Below are 12,332 nucleotides of genomic sequence, written 5' to 3' on the forward strand. Positions count from 1 at the left end.
GAAAATTATATTTGCTTATCTTAATTTGATGATTACCAACAGTTTCATTGATGCAATTTTCAAATGAAATTTCAGCTGGCCATCCAGTTTGTAGCTTTATCGTTTGGATCTCCTTCATCAATATTGACGCTGCTGCTGTTCCCGAAGCGGTGGCTGCTGTCCCCGAGGCGGCTGTTGCTGTTGAGGACATAGCGGCAATCCGGCAGATAACAAATGCAGGGTTTCAGCCTTGCACAACACTATGGTTAAGGTTTTTCCAATAGTTGTAATAATATTTTTTCATTTTCATGTGCTTTCATATTGACTTTTTGTTTTGTTTTGTTTTTTTTCCAGCTGGAACTCAGCTTATGTTTGAGCTGCGGTGAGTTTTACCTCAGGCTGATAAAGGAGAAGAACTTGCTGGTATATGTGCCTGTGCTTGACCTATTTGATACGAGGACAATGGTATTTTAGAATTTGTTTAGGCGGCTGTTGTTGTTGTGGACATAGTGGCAATTCGGCAGATAACAAATGCAAGGGTTTCAGCCTTGCATAGACTAGGGTAAGTTTTTTACAATAGTTTTAATAATATTTTTCATTTTCATGTGCTTTCATATTGACTTTTTGGTTTTCTTTTTTTTCAACTGGAACTCGGCTTATGTTTGAGCTGTTGTGAGTTTTACCTCAGGCTGATAAAGGAGAAGAACTTGCTGGTATATATGTGCTTTGACCTATTTGATATGAGGACAGTTGTTTTCTATTACCGTCACCTCATCCGGGAAGATATATATTTTTTTCACAGTTTCAACATATTTCTTTTGTTTATTTATGGTTCATACTTGGTATTCATTTGGTAAATGCATATAGGTATTGCATTTGTTTAGGTAGGTTTGTTCTTTTATTGTTTTTCTAATGGCTTGATGAACTGTGGAGAATTTGTGTGGTCTACCTCCTGATTAGGGACTTGTGGTATTTTTAGCATCTCTTATTTATATTGATTTTTCTTATTTATGTCTTTATGTTTGCAGGGTGTGCAAAGGTGGCAAATAAGAAGGGTGGTGCACTTTCTTCAAGAGATGATGAACCATGACAACCAGACGGTTGATCAAGAGCTTGAATGTGCAAGGAACATGATCCGGTTTGAGCAGTTTTGCCGGTGTGCTGCCTGCCCTGCAATATACGAGACCCAATATCCTTTGTGTTTAAACCAGTCGGGTCTCGTATATTACAGGACAGGCAATACACCGGCAAAACCGCTCAAACCGGATCCTGTTCATTGCACATTCAAGCTCTTGACTAACCGTCAGGTTGTCGTGGTTTATTATCTCTTGAAGAAAGTGCGCCACCCTTCTTGTTTGCCACATTTGCACACCCTGCAAACATAAAGACATAAATTAGAAAGATCGATACAAACAAGAGATGCTAAAAATACCACAAGTCCCTAATCAGGAGGTAGACCACACAAATTCTCCACAGTTCATCAAGCCATTAGAAAAACAATAAAAGAACAAACCTACCTAAACAAATGCAAGACCTATATGCATTTACCAAAGGAATACCAAGTATGAACCATAAACAAACAAAAGAAATATGTTGAAACTGTGGAAAAAATATATCTCTTCCCGGATAAGGTGATGGTAATAGAAAACAACTGTCCTCATATCAAATAGGTCAAGCACAGGTACCAGCAAGTTCTTCTCCTTTATCAGCCTGAGGTAAAACTCACAACAGCTCAAACATAAGCCGTGTTCCAGTTGAAAACAAAAAAGTCAATATGAAAGCACATGAATAAAAACTATTGTAAAAAACTTACCCTAGTGTTGTGCAAGGCTGAAACCTGCATTTGTTATCTGCCGGATTACCGCTATGTCCACAACCTTGCCCCTTTCTTCGATATGATGTTGTTTGCAACTGCCATGGGGTGGGTGATCCTTGAGGATCGTGAAGCTTGGAACACTGTGTTAGGGTTGACAAAGGTGAAGTTGTGGTGGTGGAAGAGAAACCTAGAAGGCATGCCGTGAAGACCAACAATAACTATATTTACTCTATACCAAAACGCGTACAGCCCCTATCACTGTTCATATGGACCCCCCGGAACTTACATGTTCGTCCCGTTTATTCACAGGTCTGCCATTTTCGCCCTAACCGTCTCTTTTCCACTCTTCCACCATTTTTGTTGATAAGAATCGCTTCTGGGTTGCCACCGCACTATCACGCGTGTCTTCCTCTACGCAGGAAGAGATAGAGACGGATGAGAAAGTGAAAGAGAACCGATTGAGAATGACGATTGCTTCCGGAGACAGTTTGCACCTAGAAAGCTTCTACGATTCGTTAACTTCAGGTCAGTCTCTACAAGTCCCCCCTTTGCCGGTTATTTGCTTATGAATTTCTGAAATTTGGGTTTTGGGTCATTGTTTTCGACTCGCTGTTCACTGTGAGACATCCTTTTAAACTCTTTTGCTGTGTTGTTGATTTCTTCAATTGCGGAATTTAGAGTTGGAAATTACTGTTTTGATCTGAATGGTGAACCTGTAGGGTTTGTTGTTTGGAGTTTGGGGATGATAATTTGACTGATGTGCTGGATTTCTGTTTCGGAATTTTTTTCTGTTCTAAGAATCGAGTTTTTACTAGATTGAGTCCGAGTTTGATTTAGCAGATTAGTGTTATCTAGGAATTGGAATTTTTGAGTTTTAATCATGAATTATAGTAGCAAGACTTCAATTTCAATTTGGTTTCTGAAAATCTGTAATGGAATAAGGAGTTCAAATATGCTTGGGTATAAAAAAAGTTCATACCGATTGCGCCATACATTGCATTGTTAGAATTATAGGATGTAGTCTTATGTGGTTTAATTTGAGATAGACTCATGAGAAATGGTGTTGTAGTTGATAGGTTTGCTGCTGAAACATTTCATGATTTGCATGAAGAAGTGATGGCAACAGCTACAAGAGGCCATGGTCTAATGGTTCGCGTCCAACAGCTTGAAGCAGATTTTCCTACAATTGAGGAGGCACTTTTATTACAGACTAATCATTCATCATTCTTTTCAAATTCAGGTTAGGGTCCTGGTTGTACAATTGTTTTTGCATAATGCATCTTTGTCGCAGTTAAATGAAAATGATCTGATCTCATTCCTCTGAGTTAGTTTTGCTTCTGTGGGAATGTATTGTTCAGCTATATGTTCAGCTATTGCAGATATCCAATAGCGGTATTACTTTATTTACTTGCAACAAAATTGGTGAGTTATGTTTGTTGGTTTGTGGGTTATGTTTGGATCATGGATTTGTGATTGGTTTCTGATGAGTTGGTAGGTGAGTTGGAGTTCGGTGGGTGACAGTTGGGACCTATAGATTGTTAGAGTTCAGGTACAAGGTGGGGCTGAGGTTATCATTTTGATGATCACAGAGATATGTAGAAATTTAGTTACGAGTCATTTCAATTTCTTATGTTTGTTACCGGTAGCAATCCAACTTCAAAATAATGCTTAAATGCTCAGTTTTGTTCTTAGTCTAAGATTAGTTTCGTGGAGTGCTTTGATCATGCCAGCTGGTGTGACTTTGTTTCAATGTTTGCGAAATGAAAATCACAGCTTTGCATCATGAGTTCAGATGCAAAAAGTTAGTGAATTCAAAAATTCTTGAAAGTTAGTGAATTCAAAAAGTTCTGCAATTTTGTGACTGGGGGTTGTTATACAATTGTTGTATATGAGAAGGGGATTTGCAATAATACAAATAAGTTGCAATTCAACCCAATTACTGACTGTTAGAATGTTCTCTCCGTGTGTCTAACCTATACAAGGTTGCAATGCTCATGCATTTTATTTAAGATATTGTGATTAAGCTGATGTAGTTATTTAATTTAATGTGTCAGTTGTTGAATTTTTATTGCTGAATTTACTTCTATTGATTTTTCATGGCGCTTCAGGTTGCAATAGAGTTTTTGGAATGACTTCGAGTTGTAGAAGTATTTGCGCAGGTAAATGCTTATTTTCCTAACATGCAGCTGCTTTTCTTGGTTCATATCCTCTTTTCCTTCCACTGTTCTTGGTTAGGTAGTAAAAGAACCACGGGTTCAAGCTTGCATTAGTTCCCAGATTTTCTTCATACTGTTGAATTCCCTAGAATGTATTCAGGGAATCCTATTATTGTATTATTTTCATAGGGTTCTATCTTCATAGCATATGATTATTAGGGTTCTTTCGTCTTTGATATTGCTTTTTCTATGACTGACATAGTTATTTCCTTTTTTTTTTTCCCTACCTTTTCACCAGTTTTGCTAATATCAGGTTTTCTTTTTCTTTGCTTATTTGCTTTCCTACTATGAGGTTCAAGGTCCTAATATGTACATATATATTTACATAGCTGGTCTGTTTAGTTATTTTTCATGTGTATAGGCTAATGTGTTCATGCTTTTTTTAATTGTGTGTGACTATTACTGCTCCATTTGTTACTTTGAGTCTTTTGGGTATGTCGGTAAGTATCAACCCATGTTTTGGTTCCCCTTTCAATTTCCTCAGTTAATTGATTTAATGGATATTTACTCTCTCTATGTTTGCAGGTAAGTGCTCTTAGGCAAGCTGTATAATTGGGAGTTATATATTGGAGTAGGTGAGTCTATCTTAAACTGATCTTCATCTTTATTAACTTTTATTTATTGTGTTTTCTATGAGTTGGGATGACAGTTGATACATATTGTCAACTACTTGCATATAGTTGTAAATACTCACCTTTGCTTTATTACACAGACCTCTCCTTGCATATAGTCTTTCTTCTTACTTCAGTTTCACACCAACAATTTGATATGGTTTACGGTTGGTAATAATATGTGACTATTTGATGTAGTTTAGATAGTTGTTCAGGTTGTGCACAACAGACTCGGTCGCGTATTGTTCTTCTTAGAGGAAGAAGAGGAGGTCTAAAGATTGAAAAAAAAAGGGAGCTGGGAAAGCGAATACGATGTCCAGGTTAGTGCTACGGGTGCTGTATTAATGGTAAAAACTTTTTTTCTATAAAAGAGATTCTGATTTGCCGTTGCAGAGATAGGCCGATCTGCTAGAGCTGGGACATGTTAAATAGTTGTTTTGATTGGTTGAATACAGTGACATTTCAAATTCTAAATGCTCCATGAACTTGGTTAGCAGTATTCTATAAGTTAATTTTGATCAATGGATGTTTCTTCTTATTGTATTCCTAAGCATGCGCCATAATCTATCAATGTTTAGCACTTCCAATACTTCATCTAAGTAGCTTTCGATGACATATCTCTTTGATATTTTGTTTTCATTGTTCATTAGTACCTGCTTCTGAGTCATATGGGTTCCTAATAGTTTAAGGGATATGGTCATTTTCATCTAAGTTCACTCTGTTGTAAATGCGCTATTGTAAATGTGCTATCGTAAATGTATGCATTATGCATTGCCCGAATGTGATTGAAGCTGATCAAATGCATTGGTGCAATATTCTAACACTTGCAAAACTGAAACTGGAAGCTGAAATTCTGAAAACTGATCAAATGTATGCACTATGTATGAATCATTTGTTTTTCTAATATAATATAAAATACATCTTTTCGAATTAAAATTAAAACTACCATGTTCCTGTCTATGATCTATGCAAGTTTATGTTTGTGTAAACACTGCTAAATACACTTAGCATCACTATTCCTTAAAATTATCCCTTCTCAATATATATGCCTTACTGTGTTTGCTCATTTCTGTTCATGATTACCTATATATTCTGATTCAGGGAAAACTGAGATTTCAGTTACAGAAGTGTTCATTCGTTTCAATGTGACCAGGGGCATACTTTTACCTTATAACTTATAATAACAAAGCAATTGGATGGTTCTCTACTGCCGGTGTGAGCAGAGGCATACATATACCCTAAATTATAAGATAGTTTCATCTATATGCATCCAATTTCACAGAATTCTTAACAGAAGATGGTTCATGTATCTTTCATGTTCAATTTCAACTGTTTTATTCCATTTGCATTTCCACTTCTACATATAATCTTTTTACAGTTTCCACTGTTTAGAGTGTTGCCTTAATTATTTTTGCTCTCCACAATGAACCCTTACCTGGTAGAAGATATTAATGAATGAAACTGTCGAACTCCTTTAACACAGACAACGTTGCAAAAAACCGCGGGCATCATCCTTGTAGCTTCATGCTTCCCAGTATATTCCCCTTGAAACAAATTAATGGTACAGTGTGGGGTCATGCATGTTCTCTGATTGGTTATGAGTGTCATCTATATTCAAGCTTGACTATTTAGAGTTTTGATTACAAGGAGCAAAATTAAAATTCTGGGGTTAAATATGCATTGCGTTTACATAATGGAACACACCTCCTTGCAGATCGTGATGTTCTTCTTTCAACCGTTTTTTCTCTTGCTGTTAGAGCGACTTCAACCGTAGTCCTATAAATTGAGTCATATATCCATTTTAGGACATCTTGTTGCATTATTTATATAAGACTCAATTTCTCATCTCCAACAATGAGTCTTACTTGGAGGTGTTATTTACACTATTCTTGATTAAAATAAGTTTTGAGTACAATATTTACGAATATTACAATAAAATAATATGTTACATTATTAAATAAAGAGAACATCAACATTTTGTAAAATCCACACTTTAAATTGAATTTCACACTTTTTTCTTTTCTTTTTTGGTAACTTAGATTTTGTCTTTTTGTGAATATGTTAACCAAAAAGGAAAAAAAAATGTGTGAATTTCAATTCGAGTTGTGTGAAAAAGTAAAAATGGAATCATATTACATAGATAGAAATAATATTTCTCCTATTTTTCTTAATTAAGATTATATTAGATCTCAACCACTCAATTTTAGACTAGAGAAATCAGAGCCATCCATTAATAATCATATGAAACGCAGAACAATAAAAAAAATTTGAAAAAACTTCGGTGACCAGGTCTGGTCACATGTAGGTGACCAATACTAATGAAAAAGTGACGTGGCCAGAAAAACAATTAAATATAAATACCAATTACCAATAACCTCTTGCTGTGTCCTTAAAGTCAAACCAACGGGATACGTGTTTATTCCTCATTGGTGTTGGTCACTTGCAAGTGACCAGACCTAGTCACCGAAGTCGAGTCCTAAAAAAATAGACAAGGTTGCATCAGGCGAGGTCCACCAACCACTTTTCTCTCTTTCAGGCGCCTGAAGGCACGTCCATGCACGTCGAAATCTTTTGCTGCACGCGTCTCACCCATTTCCATCATCAGTGCATCATTGAATGGGGTTGTCTGGCCTAGTTTAGTTGTTGCGAGCTCATTGCACTGTTTAAGTCTTTTAGTCCTTGTAATGTATCAAATATAAGACTGAAAATAAGACTAAAAGTCCTATAATTCTAAGACCAAGTCCACCTAAAATAGGTCGTTGGAGATGAAAAGTCTCAAAATGAGATCAAGACCCAAATATTACACCACCGTTAGACTTGCCCTTAAGAAGCTGTATTTTGTAGTCAAACCTTTCTGGCTGCTTGGATAAACCTATTTTAGCGCACGAGACAGGGCTGGAGTTGTAAATTTTGGGCTTTTTTGATCATATAAAGTCAGAAACACCACTTCAAAAGCCAAATGTTTCCTGATTTCATTATTGAAAATACAGAGACATTTATATGCCCTGTTTTCTTTGTTGCAATTTATAATTTTATAGGTAGTTGGCGGAAATCAAACGTAGAGGAAGAGCACATCCCGGAAAGATTGAGATTTACATAACTCCATCAAATATTCAATATATAATATCAAGCTGCAAAAAACAAAAGGCAGACACTCTCCTCTCTTCTTTTCCTTCATTATTTCCTCTATGGCCTCGGCTCTTGCCTAGTTTAATATATATTGCAAAGCCTTTTATTGTATCCTCCACACGAAAGGAAACTAGAAGGAAATAATAAAAAGTATTTAAAGAATTAAAAAGAAAAAAAAAGATCCAAAGATTTGATTAACTAAAAAACATCAATCCTTGTCATTCTCAAGCTAGCCATTCACCATCGAAACCTTCAAATTCTCCAATGTCCATGCTGTTTGTCACAAAAACCACAAGGAGCAAACAGAGCAAGAATTGAGTTAGCAACCTTATCAAATGACTTGAATAATTCAGAGACATGCAACAAAACGAATGTCCTTCTTCAAAGGCTGAAACAAAGAAATAGAACAAAGAATTAAAAGTTGGAGAAAAAAAGAATTGCAGTGAGTTGGTCAAGTACTAAAACTAAGGCAGCCTTTATAGAAATGACATTATATCTGACTTGAGCATGAAGACCTACAATTTTTTGTTTACCAACTTCAACAATTTTCATCATGTTGAACTTGAGGCACTATATGCCTATTAGCATCTTCTTCTCATCATACTACACTCAAACAGCTCTCAGTGTATTGATCAACGCTGATCAAAGAAAAAAACAAGAAACTGAGAAGCTGATCAAGCTGGTGACAGATTCTCATGGCTTCCACCTATTTTAATGGCTAGCTAATGGGTCCAGGTAACATCACACTAATGACAACATGAACTATGGCAATTGGTGAGATTCAAACATACAATCACTAAGTTGAGGTAAATGACAAAACGAAACAGATTTTAATGACGCAATTACTTATAATATTTCCACTTTATTGAAACAACTGACTGACCCTAATGCAACAAGAAAGCCATGGAACAAAAGCCATATTATCATGAAATTTCTGTGGTTTCTTACCAAGGCAAGGCAGGATCTTGAAAATAGTCTGCTGAGTAGTAATCATTCAAATGTTGTTGAAAGCTGCCCTCATTTGCACTCGACCAGGCTGGAAACTCCAGGACTTCATCAAATGGAAGGTTGTATCCATCATCATCTTCAGCCTTCAAAAACTTGAACCACCATGCTGAAGTTACCAAATTCATGGTGTCATTCCATTCCATCTGATGCTGCTCTCCAATTGATCTGATCTCCGCCATCTCCTCATCATCCATTGCTGCATGCAATCCATCTCCACCGCTAGTGGTGATACCAGAGTCTTCAGCATCAGCTACTGCAGGGGCCTCCATTTCCATGTGTGATATTCCGGCTGATGAACCAGGAAGTTCATGATCAGTGGCAATAGAAAGACTTGGGGAAGAAGATGATGATGGAGATGAGGCTGAGGCTGAGAATGAGACTGACCCTGAAGTTGAGTAAACTGGGGGGCTGTTGCTGTTGTGGTAAAGGGTAGTGCTTATATTGTTGAAATCTTGAAAATTGAGATTGAGGCCGAGGGTCTGGCTTGGAAGAGCTGTGAAATCGAAGTTTTCATAAAGAGGTGGAGGAGGAATTCTGGAAGCAGAACTCCAGAAAAATTGATTAGGAACAGAGGGATATTGATGAGAAAAATTGGATGAATAAGGCAGAGTTTCGAGATAATTGGTTGAATTTGATGGGTAAATTCTAGGATTTCTCCTAGATTTAATCCTTCCCTCTGGCTCCGAACAGGGGTGGGGTTGAGGCAGCATTTCTTGCGATTGCGGCTGTTGTTCTTGTTCCTGATGTTGTTGCTGTTGTTCACTGGCTTGTTTCATAGCCGCTCTATGAAACTTCAGAGCAGTGACAATCTCCTTCCTAGCCTCAGCCATGTTTAAGAGCCTTTCTTGGTAAGGTCTACTGGTGTGGAGTCTCCTCCTTACTTGTTTTTTGTGCTGTTGAGGTTGTTGGGGTTGCTGTGTAATTTGGGTTTCACTAAATCCTTCCCTGAATTTGGTGCCACAGTCAAGGAGGTCTTTGGAGTTCATGGTGTCTTTGGTTCTTGAAGAGGTGAGTTGTTTCACTAGGCTACGGATATAAGCACCAGATAGATGATGAGGTTCCTCTTTGAGCTTACTAAGGTCATCTATTTCCATCAACTGATCAGTCTCTTGCTTTGAGGATCGACTCTGCCTCATATCTCTCAGTTTAGCTAGGAATGGAAGGAAGAAAGAGGTGGGTAGGTTGGGAGGAGAATCATGGGTTTTCCTATATTCTGAACAAAGTACACTATGCAGCAGATAAGCACAGGTTGATCTGAAGAAGTCCGGAGGCACTCATGGATGTTATAAATAGCTGGGGACAGTCTAGGGTTTTTAAATTTCTTTGGATTTTTCCCTGATTTGGCAAACCACATTTGTTACTGTTTTATTACCCGCTTTAAATAGGCAGTTAGGAAGTTTGGCCTTAATAACCACTAGAGATGTAAATTGGCCTCATTTTGATTCATAGAGTTTTTGCAGGAAACTTCTGAGAGTCCAAGTTGTAATGTTAATAAAGTGTGTTCATAAATGACTACAAAACATTAGTGCGGAGTAACTCATGAGTCTCAACTTAAGTAATGACAACTTATGAAAATAAAGATCATAGGTTCAAATTCTCAACAAAGAAAAATGACAAACTATGCACGTCAAGTATTACCAATTCATCATATGCTTATCATCAACGAATGGAATCACCATAAGTAGGAAACTCATTATGTCAAAGGAAACTAAGAAACTATAGCAATGCTCTTAATAAGACTCCTAAGCATGTACACTCTCGTTAAACTAGTAGTCTGGTACTAAACTACAGTCAACTGAAGCCTAACAGAACAAATTCTAGTGTGAACTATTGCCATATAACTTTCAACCATATCTTGTGCAGAAGCTTTGCCGTGTACAATTAGGACATTATTCTACATTGACTACTCAACAAAAATATTTATTTTCCTCAAACAAATTTTGGATGAGTGATCATAAAAATGATAACAGAGAGTAAACTTGGCATGCATGCAATACCAGGACATAAATTCACCAAATATTCAAAGACACACCCCATAGAAACCTCCCCAACGTGTTCCAATAAATATCTACAACACAAACAAGGACTGCGCTCTCCATTCCTAGGATCTAAATACCAAACCAACTGAGAAAATGGAAAGGAAAACATAAATTACCAAAAAAACAGTAATTTTCCTTAATATAAGTTTCTGTATCCTATGATCCTAGGTATTACTGGATGATACAGAGAAGAGAGGACATTTTAGGCATCAAAGAATTGACGGGTAGTCTAGTGTATTGTCTTCGAGTAAAATGGGGACCAGGCTCTGGAAACGTCAGCAGAAGCCTACAATAGACTGACAGAAGAATCTCCATTACTGTTGTAACTTCTATATAATTTATTTTATAGTGAGAAAAGGAAACCGTCCAAATTTTCTGTTTTATACAAGTTGTTCAATATGATTTGAGTCTGTTCATGAGACAGAGAACTTGGACCTATTTGCAAAGGCATTTCCACACCATATTACGGGACAGAAATGCTCCATACCTTCCTCAAATTATTAGCTAATTTTCACCATCATATTCTTTACTGTAATGGTGACAGAGGCATGGCTTCTGTGCCTCACAGCAAAGTTTCCAGGCCTCACTTACAGTTGAAATCCACTACTCTAGTTTAGAGAAATTCTAATAATCAAGCTATACATCTCAGCCTCTCAGGATCAATAAAAGTGAGCAATTTTTTTAAGTAGATTGGAAGCAATTTTTTATGCACTGGATATATCTGTTAAAAATCAAAATACCCCCAAACAGGAGGGAGATCATCAATATCTGTTCAAATAGTTGCACGTTCAATTTGACTCTGTCTGAAATGTCAGCATAGACTTGTATGCAGAACGAGATGCAAGTATGTAAACAGAGGATTGGTACAGAGTTTCATCCAAGTGTGAAGAGTGAAAAAAAATTGAATGCTGGCTGTAATCCATAACCTAGAACATCAAACTACAGGTATTCATATTCTCACAAAATCAAATATTTGCCTAGGCAAGCTATCACCAACTCTCCCTCAATTCTTTTAAGTGGCGACATTTCTATATAGGAGTAGAAAAACTTGCTTCCTTTTTGTCTTCAAGTTAAAAGAACATACGAAATACAGTAACTTTCAAGATCACGAAAAAAAAATAGTAAACATTAACTATAGGAGTAAATACTTGTGACACCCTGTAGTTTACACCTAAAATCAGTTTTGTCCCTCACTTTTTTTTTTAAACTGGTATACCCCTATACTTTGAATTCTCGACTGATTTGCCCTTTTCCCAGCTGGTTATGACTGTGACATGCTCATTAACAGTCTAAATAACCTTTCACTCTTATCTCTTCTAGCATAGTAATAGGGGGCTTAGACCTTGCTCTCAAAACCCAACCATTGAAGCTCTTACAAGCATTGTTAATGAGCATGTCACAGTCATAACCAGCTGGGAAAAGGGTAAATCAGTCGAGAATTCAAAGTATAGGGGTATACCAGTTTAAAAAAAAAGTGAGGGACAAAACTGATTTTAGGTGTAAACTACAGGGTGTCACAAGCATTTACTCCTTA

At 36.9% G+C, this 12,332-nt stretch overlaps 3 protein-coding genes across 3 annotated transcripts in view; 1 reads left to right on the forward strand and 2 right to left on the reverse strand.

Annotated features, from left to right (window-relative positions):
* LOC101312889 (group 2 truncated hemoglobin YjbI-like) overlaps window positions 1-12,332 on the reverse strand; it is a 771,661-nt gene that overhangs the window by 422,577 nt on the left and 336,752 nt on the right. The gene's annotated exons all lie outside the window — the stretch shown is intronic.
* LOC101314909 (protein SCAR2-like) lies at window positions 1,916-4,843 on the forward strand. Its single transcript, XM_004291258.1, has 6 exons — window positions 1,916-2,104; window positions 2,215-2,320; window positions 2,865-3,035; window positions 3,904-3,954; window positions 4,537-4,586; window positions 4,826-4,843. Exons 2-5 carry the CDS (start codon window positions 2,260-2,262, stop codon window positions 4,548-4,550), a joined length of 297 nt encoding a protein of 98 aa, XP_004291306.1. The 5' UTR covers window positions 1,916-2,104; window positions 2,215-2,259; the 3' UTR covers window positions 4,551-4,586; window positions 4,826-4,843.
* Window positions 7,586-9,897, reverse strand: LOC101308340. Its single transcript, XM_004291235.1, has 2 exons — window positions 8,700-9,897; window positions 7,586-8,024 (listed from the first exon to the last, which is right to left on the reverse strand). The coding sequence occupies exons 1-2, from the start codon at window positions 9,893-9,895 to the stop codon at window positions 7,976-7,978; spliced, it is 1,245 nt and encodes a 414-aa protein (XP_004291283.1). The 5' UTR covers window positions 9,896-9,897; the 3' UTR covers window positions 7,586-7,975.

The sequence above is a fragment of the Fragaria vesca genome, linkage group LG2 (genome assembly GCF_000184155.1).
Source record: "Fragaria vesca subsp. vesca linkage group LG2, FraVesHawaii_1.0, whole genome shotgun sequence".
Taxonomy (NCBI): domain Eukaryota; kingdom Viridiplantae; phylum Streptophyta; class Magnoliopsida; order Rosales; family Rosaceae; genus Fragaria; species Fragaria vesca.